The following is a 17,999-nucleotide window of genomic DNA, read 5'->3' as shown; positions in this document are numbered from 1 at the left end:
CTAGACTAGACACAGCGCGTCTACCAATCCAACAGCGCTAGATCAGTGACAAATTGAAGCACTGTCGTATATTCGAACGGCGCCGGTGTATTTGGATGCAAAAGTCAGACTGACAGCTGCTGGGCCGACGGAATGGCACATCTTTTGGAGAGAAAGGCTATTTGATTACAATGGACAACAGGTTAACGGACTGATCCCCGGGAATAGGGACTGCAAAGACATTTATTTTTCAGGAATTCTACTATGGACGCTGATGGTCCCTACTCGGATGCAATTACACGCCCATGCGACGATGTCGGTGGATGGGGCTGCCTTCGGTGTCCAGGTTAGGCTATACAGCAGAAATGCAAATATGTAGGCTATGAATTAAGATTCCCATGTTTATTTGAAACGCAAGACGCACATTTTATTTGGGTTTTACAAGATGTGCAAGGAATATTAAAAAGATACAATAGGCCTAATAATAATACTCGTTTAATATGATTTTATGATTATTGCGTGAGTATTTAATTTAACACTGATGGTCCTATAATAGTCTATCTTTAATTTCCCATCCTTATTCCCATGATTTCAAGTGGGATCACTTGGACTATAGGCTACTGTAGCTCTGTCGTCAGTCCCAATTGAAAACACCGTATCCTTTTTATAATACAATGACAAGTCGGTGACATTTCAGTTTACCTAACACACTTCAAGGATATTATCAGGCAGCAGCGCGTTGTCGACTAGGTTTAGCCTGTCAAACACTCTCTCAAGAGATCTCTCTCTTTAAAACAGAAGTGGACCATCCACGCTGCTGAAATACTTGAGGCCACACAGCAATGAGGCAGGGCGCAGGTGATCTTTGTTGTGATCTTACTGACATGGTGCCACAGCCACTTCATAACAGAGCATCCCCGCCTTTCTGTTCGCTGCCCATTATTCCCAATGTTAACATGGATGAGCCTTTTTGCTAAAGGCTATTTAAGGGCATTAAACTGGCTTATAGTTGCATGTAGGATTTAGTCCTGGCTAGCTTGCCAGAATGTAGGGCAATATCAGAGGACAATTCCAAATACAGGGGAGATATAGAAAACCACAAGCCTGATATGGGAGTGTGCTGTAAACCTTCCTGTGGTTTATTTTTGCATTGACACCATTGCTTATTGTCAACATGTCTTATAGCAGATGGATAATTTACATCTGTAAATAAGTTACTTTGAGACTGTTCTAAATGAGTCAAAATTATGTAGAGCATTAACCATTTACTATTCATCAGACATCAGACAAGGACCTAAAATTGTCAGGGCACCATGAACAAATAGCCTACTTAAATATCAATGGTAAATAAAAGAACATTTATAGAAAATGATTGATGTAAGAAATGTAACTTATGTGTTTCAGAAAGATTACTAAATAGTTATAGTTGTGAGGTCAATATGAGAACCTGAGCCCACAACTGTCATTAACTTCAAACTGAAGCCAAGTTACTATTCCTGAGGACTTTTGCCATAATGCTGTTTACCAGCTAAACCAGTGGTTCTCAACCTGTGGGTCGGGACCCCAAATTATTTTGGGGGGTCCCCAGATGTTTAGCTAAATGTTAACATTATTTTCTCACTCAACAGTAAACAGACCAACATACAGTATAAGTGTATGCAGGGTATCTGCACATTTCTAAACTGACAATTTAAGTACTTTAAAGACCCTTTTAGTGCCTCTGGAGAGGCTCTGGTCAAACATTAGTCAAATTGTCAAATATTGGAGGCAGAAATTGTGAAAATAGCTGATCTATTTTCACAATGGTATAGAACATTTAACTTGCTTTAGGGAACACATGTCAATTACTCACTGTATCATATACTGTAGCAAAAGTGTTGACACAATTTGGAACTGTTTCAACAGCGAGACAGGTGATGGGAGAAAGGAGCTGCAGTCCTCTGATCCACTGATGCCATCTCTCCTCTGGTCAAAGAGGCCTTGTCTCAGTCAATGGGCCCTGTATGGATGTTTTGCGTGAGTTGACAGAGGGCAGGGCTACAGTGGCGACCAGCAGCCGGCCTGCCATGGAGCCATACGGCACAGTGAGCAGCACAGCCTCCCCCCTGCCTTGCACCAGCTGTGGGGGCTGCTGCTCCCCTCCTCCCCCTTCCCTCATCCCCCCTCAGCCTCTCTCTTCAAACACCTCGTCCTCCCACATGCCCCCAAATATGACCCCCCCACCCCCGATGTACCCTGCCCCAGCCATGCAGGTGGAGAATGGAAGCGGCTGGAGCTCGTACACCATCTCTTCCTCGGGCTCCCCAGACTCCCACCACCATTGCCACCACAGTGTCGCCACCAACCCCAACCATTACTGGACGGCAGTGTTTGACTACGAGGCCACAGCGGATGAGGAGCTAACCCTGCGCCGCGGGGACCTCCTGGAGGTCCTCTCCAAAGACTCCAAGGTTTCCGGGGACGAGGGTTGGTGGACAGGCAAGATCCAGGATAAGGTGGGCATCTTCCCCAGCAACTATGTTACGAGGAGGGATGCTGGCAACTACCCACAGCTGGCCCCTGGGGGGCTGGTGGCAGGTGGGGTTGGGGTGGGTGTGTGCCCCCTGGAGATTGACTTCACAGAGTTGGTCCTGGAGGAGGTGATCGGAGCAGGTGGGTTCGGAAAGGTCTATAGGGGCGTGTGGCGGGAGGAGGAGGTGGCAGTGAAGGCTGCCAGACAGGACCCTGATGAGGACATCAGTGCCACAGCGGAAAGTGTGCGGCAGGAGGCCAGGCTATTCTGGATGCTGCGCCATCCCAACATCATCGCTCTGCGGGGAGTTTGCCTGCGAGAGCCCAACCTGTGCTTGGTGATGGAGTACGCCAGAGGTGGGGCACTGAACCGGGCCCTGGCAGGAAAGAAGGTGCCTCCGAGGGTTCTGGTGAACTGGGCTGTCCAGATCGCCACAGGGATGGACTACCTGCATAATAAGACATTTGTACCTGTTATACACCGAGATCTGAAGTCCAGTAACAGTAAGTACTCATTAACAACCAAGTTACATGTCATCGGAAATCATACATTATTATTATATTATTCTTATAACGCTCAGCAGTCAACATAATACATTTGTTTTCAGTTTTTGCTTTATTTAGACAGGATAGGAACTAGGAAGGACATGCAACACAGTTGTTGAACCAAGACATGGCCCACGCACAATCCAGTCAAATACCAGCACACCCCAGAAATAATATCTGCAGAACTATTATAACACATAATATGCAGGACTAGAATACTTATTGTATTCTACAAGATATTACATCAGTTGTGGGGAAATAAAATAGATTTCCTTCGGCTTGTTTGCACATTGAATCTGTACAGTTACCGTATACTGACATGATTCTATTTATAGTCTTGCAAAGGTTATGGATGCGCAATGGTAGTCAAGTGCATTAGAACTTCCCTCCAGTCAGGATAGGTTAACCTAAAATCCAATGTATAATAATGTACAATCCAGTCCTCTGTTTCATTTTATGGTGTTGTACTGACTACTGACTTAGTTCAGTGATGTTTCATAGAAATCTGGTAATTATTTTGGGGTGTTTGAGACAAGACTCTTAAGTTTGATCATAGCAGTGCATCTTTAGTACTAGAGAGTGGGTCTCCTTTTGCCATCTTCCCTCAGCCTGCTCTTCCTCCCCATCCTCCTCCTTCTGCCTCCCCTCCTCAAGGAGAGCAGTTCTGCTCTGCAACTCACTGTGCTATTTTTGGTCTTTTGTGCTACTTGCTGTTTAAAGACGCAGTTGCAGTTGTGGATGCATCAAAGACATAATACGGTGTGTGCGTTTAACTGTGTGTGCGCATGTATGTGTGTGCGCGTGTGTGTGTGTGTTTATCTTAAGTGGCATGACTGATGGGGGATGGGGTGTATAAATATGGGCAGAGTGCACGGGATGCTGACTACAGGCCTTTTTAGAAGTAGAGCTTGCAGTGGCTGAAAACAATTCCAACTGATCTGCTAAAAAGATCTAGTAACCTTCTGCCTCTCAGTAGTTCTCGACTCGAGTCTCTGATGTGGAGAGCGTTCTTGTGTCTATCGGCTTCAGTATCCATCCTTCTTTCTCTTTGTTATATAAACAGTACACACACCCCATTATATCCATTACCTTCTCCCTCTTTCCTGTTCCCTCCCCCTCCACGTTGCTCTTAACAGTGATGATGAGGCTCTGATGGGTATTGGACAGCGAGGCCTTGGCAACAGCACCACCAGAACGCCGCCTTGCCATGGTGACACGGGTGTTGCTGTGTTGTTGAGTCATACAGCCGCTAGTTTCTGTCAGTTGCAGCGCAAAATGTCAATCTCTTTATGAAAACAACCAAGCTGAAAACTGGAAGGCATGCCCTTCTGCTAATAATGATTCTTACTGCAAATCGCTGATTCGACTATACTACTATGGAATGATAACCAGAGGGATGTTTGTGTTACACGGTGATGCCCATCGGGAGAGAAATGGTGGAAAGTATAATATCAAGCAAGAGAGATGAGAGGAGAGCAAACTTGGGGACCAGGAAGAGCGAAGAGATGTGAAGCAAGAGGAGAGGGATGGGAGCGAACAAGAGAAGGAGAGGGAGAGAGAGAGAGGGGGATAAACAGTGGTTCATCACAGGTTAGAGTTACACCTCAGCTCATTGTCCAGGTGCGCTGGGCTCAGGTATCCTCTTCAAACCACCAACTGCTTGGCATCGCCGCGGTTACAGAGGAGAACAGGCCCCCAAGCCTCTCTTGTGTCTTCCATCACATTGTTTTTTGGGGGGGCTCAGTAAACTATTCAGAGTATTCTTGCAGCATTGATACATATATGTAGACTGAGACTCTGACTTTCACAGTGCTGCTGAGAGTTATACAGCAACAAAAAACAAATGTGTATAAATGTCACACAAGTGTTTTTTTTTTTTTTTTCTTCAATAATTGGGATTATTTCTATTGGTGGAAGGTGTTTCAAGCACCTCAGTTTGATTGTGCATGTTTGTTTGGATGCGCCTTGTCTAGTGTTCAGAGAGTAGTGAGTGAGTGAGTCTGTGTAACTGGGATAATCTGATTATGGTGACCTCCTTAGAGTGATGTCACAGTGCGTTTGGGTGTTGGAAGGTTGCTGCCCTCATAGTCTTTATAAGCCTTACCTGACTGTCACCCTGATCCTGGATCAGTCTCTAGGCTCACAGTGCACAGACACACCACTAGTCATTTTGGGTTAAATGTAGAATTAAAAACAAGATAATCTATTTCATTATTGCATAGGCTACATAGGATAGTCCAACCAATCGTGGCACATAGTTACGGTACCTGTGCTATACATTACTGTCTGACAGCCACTGACACTTTATCCATAGATGTACAGATAGCATGAGTCAGCAGGAGCAAGTAACACAATACATCCCTGTTGATCACCTGTCTGTGGCCACAGAGAGACTCAGGCCTCTGGCTATGATTCTACCTTACACTTGCACACACAAGTGTCACGTGATTGCACTGCATGTGAGTTACATACCATCTGTACAACATTTGTCCGCTATTGTCAACTAATAGATTAGATCCCCTGTGTATTCATTCTACAGCCATCAAAGAATAAATAAAAGCCTAATTCATACTCTTTACATTCATTGTGTCGCTTGTCACAAGAGACACCATCGTGCAATGTAGTTTAAAATGAAGCTTAAGGTGGAGGAGTTGTTTCTGTAAAGGTTAACATGTGAATGCATCAGTTATTACAGACAAAATGAAGACACAGCAGGTCTAACCATACCTTCTGTTTTGATTGCTGTTACTTCAAATGGAAACCTTGTTTACACAGTCAACAATAGCCTGAATAGAGGACCAGTCTGTCCAAAAGCAGGATTGACCGGTCCATCGCTCAGTTATAATAGAATACTTATGTATTACTATGTGAGTAAAAAAAAAGACAAAGAATGGAGAAATGTATTTGCAATAGGGTCATGTTTACATTTCTCGTCATATATATTTGTGTCATATAAACCATGTAGCTCCTGGAAAATAACAGAATTTCAGCTGAAAGATATGGCAGAGGTGCAGCTGAAAATCAGTTATTTTCGTCAAGCAACACGGTTGTACGACAAAGTAAATATTAAGTATTACCGCAACACAGGGCATCAACAACTGCACCACACTGAAGTCCCATTAATAGCTATTTATCAGATTAGTAAGGTGAGATATGCCATAAAGAAAAGGCTCTGTGTGTGTGTGTGTGTGTGTGTGTGTGTGTGTGTGTGTGTGTGTGTGTGTGTGTGTGTGTGTGTGTGTGTGTGTGTGTGTGTGTGACTGTGTGTGTGTGTGTGTGTGTGTGTGTGTGTGTGTGTGTGTGTGTGTGTGTGTGTGTGTGTGTGTGTGTGTGTGTGTGTGTGTGTGCGCGTGCGTGCGTGTGTGAGAGAGAGAGAGTGCGAGAGAACATATTGAGAGTGATTGTGTTGAGGAAGCGATTAGTGTTGTGGTTAGTGCTAGGCCGCCTGTTAATCCCTCAGAGAGACAGAGTGGTAGAGAGCTAGACTGTGACTAACTAGACCAGCGGAAGCTAGCAGCGGGACTAGAACACAAATGGAAGGCGTGCATGAGGGAGAGAACCTGTCTGCCAGCCATTTCTAATAAAAGCTTGCCTTGAGCTTTAATTAAATGGAGGAGTCTCCTCCCGAATGAATGGTTGATGTTTCCTTATGGGGGATAGAAATGTTTTGTGGTGTATATATACTTATCAGGCCTGGAATTTCGTCATTTTAGGGGCAAGGCCACTTGGCCTTTGGTGTAGTCCATTTTTTTAAGGGCACAAAGGCCAAATGCCAGGGCAGGAAGGCCATCAAATAAAACAAGATTTAAGAATTAATTGAATGTAAGGGTTAAGGATAACTTTAAATGTAATGTAGACTATCTGCTGTGAAATAAATAAATTGGTATTTATAATCTGATCCATGCTCAGCCCTGCACCAATCAAAGATACTGACGTTGTTTAAATATGGGGACTCAACAAAAGACATGTCTACAAGACAGAGACAGAGGAGAAAGTGGGGCATTAAGGCCACTGTGACCTCAGGGCATACCATTTTTTGGAGGCCAAACTGAGGGGCAACGACGGCCATGGCCTTCATGGCCTCCATGAAATTCCTGCCCTGATACTTATACATTGAGTTGTGTACAATATATACTGCTAGCAGGTTAGGACAGCCTGTAGTTTTGTTTGTGTGCAATGTCTGTTTGTGTTTCATTAAGCGTGTCTGCATGCTTAGTGCAAATGTATGTATACACATGTTAATATGAGTGTGTGTGGAGGTGGGACAGAGGATCACTGTGGCACGGCAGCCGAAAACAAACACACATGTGTGCATGCGCGACACCCTTACACGTATCCCACACCGGCGCACACACACACACACACACACACACACACACGCACACGCACACTCTCTCTCCCTCTCTCTCCCTCTCTCTCTCTCTCACCCACCGCAGCAGAGCAACAATGACCCCATTCTCACACAGCAGCTCGAGACAGAGTGAGAGCGAGACTCACAATGGCAGGAGTCACTGTAGTGGGGAGAAGGGGGGGGCATGAACGAGCGACAAGAGATGGTAGCAGCGAGGGCAACTGTAGACTTTGAATGACAGAGTGGAGAAATGGAGGAACGAAGGAGAGATAAATGGATGGATGGAGAAACGGAGAAGGAATGCAGTGGCTCTAGAATAGCCCCCGGAGGTGGAGTTGGGGGAGGTGGTGGTGATGTTATATGTAGATGGGGGATGGATAGAGAGAGAGCGAAGTAAAGGGTCAGTCTGATAGGAGGTCATAGCGTTCTGTGAGTCTGGCTGCTGCAGATTATAACTAGCATTGTCAATGTAAGCTACACTTAACCACTATCTCCGTGTCTGTCCTCCTTATAGCAATAGACCTTCAATAGTAGGAGCTCACTATCGCGTCAAATGTAACTGAAGATGTAATATATCAGTATAATGGGGCATAATTTGCTATTATTCTTAATTGCTATTACAACATGCTGCATTAAAAGATAGTTGTTAATTGAATGCAAAATAAATAGCTAAAAAAAGAATATACAATAGTACATACAGGTTTTCTATCTAGAAAGGTCCACCAGGCCTCAATGTGCTTTGGGTATGATTGGATGTTGTTGTTTTGTAGGAAATAGGCCCTAACTCACATTTTTATGTGAGCTATGAAGTAAACCCTGTTTGATGTTCATTGTCATATCTTGCTTAATTATTGCTTATCACTTTCACACAACAAACAGTGATGTTGGTAGAAGCATTTGTGGCACCCCTACAGGTAGAAGTGAAATTTGTGGTAGATTGGATGCTGTGTTCATGAGTTTAGGCATTTAAACGGGCCCCTCCCTGGCCTCCCACAGACTTTGGAAGCCAAATGCAATGGAGCATGAAATATCTGACTGATGCTTCTTGATGACTCAAGAGATAGTGACCGGGTTTCCCAAAGCGATTTTAGCCCTTCGTAGCTCACACATGGTCGTTGAGACGAAGCCCTGACCATCATGTTCCAGAGCTAGTAGTAGCAGAAAGTGTGTTTTGAAGAGAATTTAGACAGGTGGAAATGGGTGTGACTGTGACCTATATGAAGACTTGAAGAGTTGTGTACATTTTATTGTATGACCTTCAGGGCGCCACCATGAGGCTGATTTGATCCAGTCATGTCCTAGATTAGCTCTGCTTACAGACTCACAGACAGATAGACGGACAGGTGCCCAGACAGGGGCAAAAACATCCCCATCCCTTGCCATTCTGAATTGGCGGAGATAATAACAGTAAAATAGGAGGTTAAAAACAGGATAATAGGATTTAACAATAGACAGTAAAAACTGCACAGAAGACAAACACGTTGCAAGACAAAGTACTTGCAGTTCTTAGCAGCTATTTAAAAGAATCAACTGACTCTGCGTTTTTTCCACCAGGGGAAGGCAGTTCCATAGAGTAGAGAACTGTGAAGGCTCGGGCACCCTTAGTTTTTAGCCTAGATTTTGGGACAGTTAGAAGACTGAGAGTTATCTCACAATGTCCTGACGGCACAATAAGTTAGATAATATCGGGGCCAGCCTGTGTGGTGCTTTTGTATGTGATTAAACTTAATTTAAAATCGATTCACTAGTCAATGGGTAACCAGGGTAATGCAGCAAGCACTTCCATTCAGCATAAAGGATACATTTTAATTCTATGTAATGTTATTATGTTGGAGACGCAAAATGTACCCCAATTCTGGAATAGGCCATATATACTCTCACACGCACACACGCACACACACACACACACACACACACACACACACACACACACACACACACACACACACACACACACACACACACACACACACACACATTGACACATATTTGCTGGAACCAAGCAGTGTACTTTTGTTTTGTTGAACTGCATTATGTACATTTACATTTCACACTTTTCAGAATAATAATGTAAATCTACATTACCCCAGTCATGTAGAACCCACATTGTTTTATCATTTCCCAAGTTCTTGCAAAATGTAAGTACCTGGCTGTTCACAGAAAAAAATTAAGAAAAAACTTTACTCACCCCATGATGTCTTATTCAAGGAGAATGTTTGTTTATAGCATTCCATTACAGTGAACAAAGAATACAAAAATAATAAAATACTTGATAAATTGTAGGCCAAGATTAACAGCAGCAAAGCTATATACAAATGTGGTTATAAACACCAAAACACAGCTCACAGTTTGATCCCATGTTACTCCTATCCAGTCGTACATCACTTTATGTCAAAGAAAATGTACTTTATTATAGTTTAAACCGTGACATGCACAAAGAACACACCTGGGTGTACCAGTGGGGCTCACCAGGAGCCATTCAGATTGTGCTTTTAGAAACACATTTTTTATATAGTTTTGTTGTTGTTGATCTTGGCCTTAATTTACTTCAAGTACCATCTTCATTTTTGGATTCTTAATAAACGAAACCTCTCCTTGTATCTCTGGGGTAAGTAAATGATATAAACAGTGTTTAGAAATCAAATTCAGAGTGCTTCCGTCCAACTCATGCTGCTCTGTCGTCGCGCCAGTGCAGACCACAGAACTGGCCTTGCAGCGTACCTTCCTCCATCTGTTAGCATCACGTGACAAATGGCAAATACAAGAGATATAGTGCACGCACGCACACACGCACAACAAATGCAAATACAAATACTGTACACAACATTTCCTTCTCTTATAGCAACAGCAAACACACATACAGTATGAGTGTATGTGTATGAGTTTCATACACTCACTGTCATCTAAAGGGCTGTCCATCTGTTGGCTGCATGCTAACTGCTAAATGTAAACGGGAAAAAATAATCAGTGTTAGTTTAACTCTGAGACCCATACAAGACCATTTTCACACTCTCGTATAGTTAAATGAAGACTGAGGATTTGACGGTGGGCACTGCTGTCAGAGCGCCATTGTTGCTGGCCGGCAGCCTGGCACGGGTAGTGGGGCGTCAGGCCCCGGGTGTCCCCTGAGCCAACACTTCTTGACCCACAGTCATTGTTAAGTCAAGCAGAGGACACTTCATTGAGTCTGTTAGACAGTGCACTGTACACAGTCAAATCCTCACCATTAATTTAACTCTGAGGCTTGTTTCCATTTGCACACTCTTAAGACAATGTTCCCACTCCCAACATTTTCTGGATCAGGGACCACTTGGAAATCTTGACACTGTTCGCAGCCCACCCATCTGACCCACCCGTTCACGGTCCACCCAAGTATATTTTTAAGTGGTCAGATGTGTGGGCTGCCTGCATTTTCAGAGCTTATTCAGTGTTTATTTTAATGATCAATCAATCGATTGTGTTCCGGCATGGATCAATGGAACTGACATTGTAAAGTATATGTTAAGTATCGGAATCACAATGAATGATTTTTCAGAGCTTTAGATTAGAAATACCATGACATTTAATTGTATAATTTTTTTATTTTAGTTTATTTTAGTTACTTTAGTTAGTACGAAAATGTCCAGCTCATATCCGTCCGTGAGTCTGTGAGCCACCCTCACGTGTCACGCTAATGCACAACATTAGACTCATGTGCCACGTCGCGTTTCTGTGTCGCGTCGCTGATTGCCTGTGGCTTTCACAGACAGCTCAGCTGTTCAACCGAACGGTGTCTCTGTGTGTGTGTGTGTGTGTGTGTGTGTGTGTGTGTGTGTGTGTGTGTGTGTGTGTGTGTGTGTGTGTGTGTGTGTGTGTGTGTGTGTGTTGGGGGAAATTGCTTCGCGACCTGACAGTAGCTTCTTGCCCTTGCGGCGTGTTACTTGGTTGCAGTTTGGTATGAGAAACGGCACATCTTGTTTATGGGTTTGACGCTCTGACATCACGCTCTGACATCACTGTGATGTCAGGGGAACCACACTAACAGAATCCCTTTTATGCCCATATATGGAGATCCCTGATGTCATCGATATTAAGCCCACATCTAACAGGTCTTCATATGGGAATGCCCATATATGGAGGCCTCATCGGCCACATACCACACTAACAGAATCCATATATGGCCAAGATAGATGGCCAAAGCAGCCCATATCTTTGTGGCTGGTTCTACAGACAGGGATCTCCATATATGGGCATAAAAGGGATTGTATGTATGATGCCAGATGTCATAGACGTCATAGGACTTTCACATAACGAATAACTGAGTAAGCATGTTTGGGTCTCACATCTCACATCTCCATATATGGGTACCAGGGGTCTCCATATATGGGTAACCGGTCTGATATACATCACTGGCCAGAAGACTTTATTAGAAGTTTGCATAGGAAAAGGTACAGTTTCATGACGGTACAGTTCACTGGTACAAGGTCTACTAAAAGGAGATCCGTAAGGGTCCGTTTGGTTCCATTTTATTTTGAACACTCTCAGAATTAAGTTAACACTCAAGGATTGTACGTATGTATGCGCTAGTATCTACAGCCAAGGGGCAATGTTAGCTTAAGTGCGTAAAAAGTGCGTAATGGGTCTCCTGTGTATAGGACTGACCAATTAACCGAAAATATATTGAAACCAATATTTAGAACCAATAACATGTAGGTTAATTGAATAATCGAGAAGCAGATTTTTCTTATTATTTCTTATATATCAACAAATCAACCCAGAAAACATGTAATAGTTGTTTTATAATCGACTAAAACATCTATTAAATGTTTTCTGTGTCGATTTGTATATTAATCAGAATAATGCATTTAATTTATTATTCTGTTTAACCACTTAACCCTGAGTTATATTACAGAAATGGTTCATAAGGCGTCGCATTGCCATGTGTTGTGCTATTTTCACTTAATTTATTTTTAATTTATTTGAAGTCAAATTACCCAGCCCAACCTGTGTTATATCTGGGAACATCAGAAGAGCTCGACCATCCAGGCAAATTCAGCTAGGTTTCCTGGTCCTGATGGTTTGCATCACAAATAGACAGAAATAAATGGTCACCCAAAATGGTTTAATTCAGTAGAGTGTGAATGTGAATGTCTTAATTGGAAACATTCTGTATTGTACAACATTTTACTATTATAGGTCGGACTATGTTGTGGACGGTTTTTGAGTAAAATATGCTACATCTGTCCCAATTCTCTGTGAATTTCCATATCCCAAAGTAATACCCCCCAAACACACACACACACACACACACACACACACACACACACACACACACACACACACACACACACACACACACACACACTCACACTCCCCACAAGGAGAGTCAAAAGTAAGCCGCCTTATTTAATACCTCCATTTCTTCTGGTGGAGAGCCTGCCTGGTCACACGAATCTGGCAGCCGCATTTGTGTGGAGACAAAGTGAATGGCTTGAGGGTGAAACTGTGCCACTGACTGCACAGTGCAGGATTAGAGCCCCAATGGCCTGTGGAGGTACCAGTGGAGCCAAGCAGGGGTATCAGTGACATGGGAGCATACAGTGCAACTTCCATATCAAAGTAATGGAAAAGACCCAAATATACAGTATTATAACGCATGCATGCATGCACTGCCACTGCACTGTTACCGTTGGACCTTCATGTTCTTTCATATTAAACCAGTGTCGTTTAAGAGGATACACAGACTCAACTCATAGCAAATAGTGGTTGTACATGGATATGTCATGGGCTGAATCTGCAACTTTAATGTAATTAGAATCTTACTCAATAAAGCCAGCAATGGTCTGGATTTGGTTCCTCTAGAACAGATGGACTGAATGTTACTTACATCATTACATTGCCTAATGGGCACTACTCTCCCTCTTCTAACCTGGGGAGAGCCACGAACTGAGCTCATGTTTCCTTAAATGTATGAGGAGTGAGCAGGCTGCTTCTTATCCCCTGACAGTGGGAAGTTTCCCTTGTAGGGTGTAACACGTGGAAGGAACACTTTATTCCAACCAGTTCCTTTCCTTTCCCCTCCATCAGGCGCCCTGGCTGACCAGGGGGAGGCAGTATAGAGACCAGGATTACTGCATGTAATCCCACAGCGTCCCCAGCGGGAATCGAACCCGGGACCAGCTGTGAGGGAACAGCGCTATATTATTCAACACATACTTCAATGTTATATTGACTCTTGATGCAAGGAATGGTAGAGCGCAACTCGTGAGAGTAGCTCAACAACAGTTTTTTTTTAAGATTTGTTTTTGGGCTTTTTGCCTTTATTGGACAGGAAATGGGGGAGAGACAGGGAGTGACATGCGGCAAAGGTCGCCCGGATTGGGAATCGAACTGGCGACGCCGACAGGCATTGATGCCGAAATGGCAATGCCTATATGGTATGCGCCTGGTCCACTAGGCCACCAGGCGCCCCGGCTCAACAACAGTTTAATGTTTTTTAGACTGAATATTATTTCTAAATGTGGACTGTAGTATAGCAAAACAGACCTGTATTTTGACTAATGATGTAGTGAACTATACGCTGTGTCTGTGTGTGTGTTTGTTTAATTCACTGTGATCAGCCTGCTTATTTTGCATGTTTAAGAGCGGCAGCAGGGGGAGGATATGGGCTTCATGTCTGTCTATTCATCTTGAAATCTCTCTTTTAGAGAGAACTATGGGAAAGGAGAGTGTTTGAATGCCAAAGAAAATGACAGATACCTTATGAGATACAAAGACACCAGGTATAACATCCTGCCAGGGAGATGACAAAAAATCCCTCCAGTCATCTCTCTCCCACTCCACCAACGCACGATGTCTATGATCCTCCCATTACTCTCGTTCCCATAACTCCCCTCCTTTCCTGCTCAACCCCCCAGTCACTCAGCCAGTTTATTCCCATATTTCATCCCTTCCTTCTGCCCTGATTTCTGTCCCTTTCCTCTTGTAATTTTTCTTCCTTTCCTGCTGCCATCTCTTTTCATCTCCATATCCCCTCCCCCATCCCTCATCTTCAGATTCCCTCCATCCTTTTTGACGGACCCCCCCCCCCCCCCCCCCCCCACCATTCCCTTACTCTACTTCCCACATTATGAACACACACTCTACCTCTCAATTTCTCAATTCATCACCGTCTCCTTCACACTTTTTTCTTCTTTTTTCTCCATCTCTCTGTTTCTTTTCCCCTGTGTGTGGTGTAGGCTGAACTGACTCCAGTCAGGCTGGCGACAGCTGGAATGGCAGACAGTCAGGGAGGGGGCACCAGTGGAGAAGAGGGAGGGGGTTATAAGGGGTAAGATGGAGTCACATTGGGGATGAAGAGACAGGGTCTTAAGGGGTTTGTGGTGGGGGTAAAGGGGTTTCCTTTTTGTTGGCAATGGCTATGGCTGTGTGATCCTTGAAACAGAGGCAGGCTCTGGCCCCGAGGGGCAGGGGACAGGCTGCATCAAAGATGGATTCATTCTCTTTGTACGTCTCTCGTGGCCCCTACAGCCAGATGTATGATAACAATATTGCTGATCATCACCCTGCGGGTCAACATTTGTAGTCACAAACACAACACTAGTGGTGATTGGGGGGGGGGGGTGTAGCACCAGAGGTAGCAGTTTCTCTATAGGCTGTTATAGGATCATGGGACCTGATTCGCTGACTTGGCGCCACGGCAACAGCTGTTCCGCCCTGTGGGCTACACCTGTTCCTACAAGAGGGGAACAAGGGTGGGGGAGGGGGGGGAGGCAGGGTTGTGAGAAAAGACAGAAAGAAAAGAAAGGGGATCAAGTAGGACGATGCGGTCTGTGTAAAAGGAGGTTGAGGTATACGAGAGACTCTACGAGAGAGAGAGAGAGAGAGAGAGAGAGAGAGAGAGAGAGAGGAATAGGACAATGGGGAACTTTACGGGGACAGAGGGCTACTAGTCTCTGTCTTTCTTTTTCTTTGCCTCCTAGCTTCATGTATGTCAGAATGTGACCTCTGCTCTTGTTACCATAACAACTACTTAATGACACAGTTCACTTGGCTTTGGCCAGAGTAACAGATTACAACGTATAAGTCAAATGGTTGGGCTTCTATGTGTCGACAGACTTGACACTCTTACGTCATTCTACAGTATCTGTTGAGCCGTGACGCGCTACTAGGTGGCATGAAAGAGGAGAATCCGGTTTTGGTATGGCGTGCAGGAAGGCATAATTGTTGTCCTTGGCATTTATATGTAGCTGACAAACAAAACTCTTTCAGTAGTGTCTTGCTCACGCTCAACCTTTTTCGAAACTCTTTCATAAAAAAAATATAAAAACAAAAAATATATACATACACACACACACACACACGCACGCACGCACGCGCGCGCGCGCGCGCGCGCACACACACACACACACACACACACACACACACACACACACACACACACACACACAGGGTTGTGCACACTCAAAGTATTTGCAGACTTTGGGTTATGTGCTGTGTACAGTACACACTACAGTATATGCTTTCACTGTCATGTACATAGAATGCATTGCGTTTTTATTACTGAACACATCCCTAAACAAAGTAGTAGCAGCAAGCAACTATTAGCACACCATTCAGGTGAATGAAGAAAGCTTAGATGGTTATTGGTAATTGTAGCCGAGTGAGAGAGAGAAAGAGAGAGAGAGAGAGAGAGAAATGGTAAATGGTGCATTTATATAGCAATGTGATATTACATTTACACAGATGCCAGTGGAAACTACATGCAAGGCATTACTGTAAGAGCAGTTAGGAGATAACCACTTAAACCCCCAGGGCTCAATAGGCACCCTCCTATTGTCATTCTACACTAAATATCTTAGCAGAAAATAGCCGCTCACAAATGCAAGCTCACAATGTGTCACAAGTGTCATGTCTTTAGACACTCAGCCCGGAGGAGCCGGGGAACGACCTGGGAAACCTTCGATTCTAAGGCGGCCGCTCCAACCTCCTGAGCGTCTGCCGCCACATCACCCCTAACTCCCTTGATCCATTCTCTTTTTGTCTGGTGGCAGGCAGTGGGCTAATGTGTCACCTATACAGAATACACTGACTAACCTGTCTGGATGATCATTAGTCAGGGTGAAGTCTGTGTAGTTTCTCCTCTATCAGCCCCATGTTTAAACAGTGACTCACATTTCTCAACACTGGTCTCGGGTCAGGGTCCAAGGACGAAGTGATGGCTGGGGGGAGTTTGGGGGTGTCAGCAGGTAGAACGTAGCAGTAGTATTTGTTAACCACTTACAAACTTGACAGTTGTTGGCTGTGTGTCTTTTTCCCATACACCAAATCTCTTGGAAATAGCTGATCTATAGCTGATCGCCATGTTGTGACTTGCCAATATGTTGTGAGCTTGCAGATCTGCTGTTTTCAGTTCCTCACAAAATAGGCATGCTAGGGTTAAATGGTTTATGGTTTGTTTGTTTATTTTGCAAAATAAACATACCTGGAATTTGACCTCCAACCACCCACCCACCATCGGTTGACCCTCTAGGTATTTTTAATATAGGATGGATTCACCTGTAATTGCGACCATAGGTCGCAGTTAACTATGAAAACCGGTGCATCTTGTCCGTATCTCTGTCACGCCTGATACTGTGGTTAGTCGCTCTGACATCACACTATGACTTCACTGTGATGTCAGGGGAACCACACTAACAGAATCCCTTTTATGCCCATACATGGAGATCCCTGATGTCATTAATATTAAGCACATGGACTTCATATGGGAATGCCGATACAGTATGTGGAGGCCACATCGGCCACATACCACACTAACAGAATCCATATATGGCCAAGACAGCCCATCTGTGTGGCTGGTTCTATCCATCCATCCATCTTCAACCGCTTATCCGGAATCGGGTCGCGGGGGTAACAGTTCCAACTGAGACTTCCAGATTTCCTTATCCTGCGCAACTTCCTCCACTCCCTCTGGGAGTATACCGAGACGTTCCCAGGCCAGTCTGGAGATATAATCCTTCCATCTGGTCTTCGGTCTGCCACGAGGTCTCCTCCCAGTGGGACGTGCATCGAGGACCTTCCTAGGAAGGCGATCGGGGGGCATCCGTACTAGATGCCCGAACCACCTAAGCTGGCTCCTTTCCAAGTGAAGGAGCAGCGGTTCTACGCTGGTTCTACAGACAGGGATCTCCATGTATGGGCATAAAAGGGATTCGAATGTCATAGACATGGCGCGACCTCACCCGAGGTTGCATGTCTCCCTGAGGCATCTTACTAGTGTTTATTAAATGAATCAGCCTGAGGTTATGTTCATGGTGTCCACCGTCAGTCTGCCCCGCCCACCCACCTACCCACCCTATGGGCAATTTAATTAAATATAGGATTGTATGACGAATAGCAAAGATAGACAATTTATAAGCTCACAACGTGTAACATTGTAATATTTTAATTCTTGAAATGTTTGGAAGCTTTTGCCAATAATGACATGCCCAAAATAGCGACACCAGGTTGAAAGTGGTTAAGTCTTAAAGTAATAATATTTGATAATATTATTGATCTTTTCCACATTTATATCTGACATGGAAAGTGGTCTGTCATGCCACGTCTTCTGTTTCTGATAAAGAAGATGGTTTGT

General features: G+C 44.2%; 1 protein-coding gene across 1 annotated transcript in view; it reads left to right on the top strand.

Moving 5' to 3' along the window:
- The window catches only part of map3k10 (mitogen-activated protein kinase kinase kinase 10), a 35,705-nt gene continuing 17,706 nt past the window's right edge, over window positions 1–17,999 (top strand). The window contains exons 1-2 of the mRNA XM_080730934.1: window positions 1–325; window positions 1,885–2,994. Of these exons, the coding sequence (XP_080587060.1) occupies window positions 1,983–2,994 (1,012 nt within the window). The 5' untranslated portion in view covers window positions 1–325; window positions 1,885–1,982. The remainder of the gene's footprint in view (window positions 326–1,884; window positions 2,995–17,999) is intronic.

This window comes from Nannobrachium achirus, assembly GCF_963921795.1.
Source record: "Nannobrachium achirus genome assembly, chromosome: 8".
NCBI classification, from domain to species: Eukaryota; Metazoa; Chordata; class Actinopteri; order Myctophiformes; family Myctophidae; genus Nannobrachium; species Nannobrachium achirus.
This window is presented reverse-complemented; position numbering and strand designations above follow the sequence as displayed.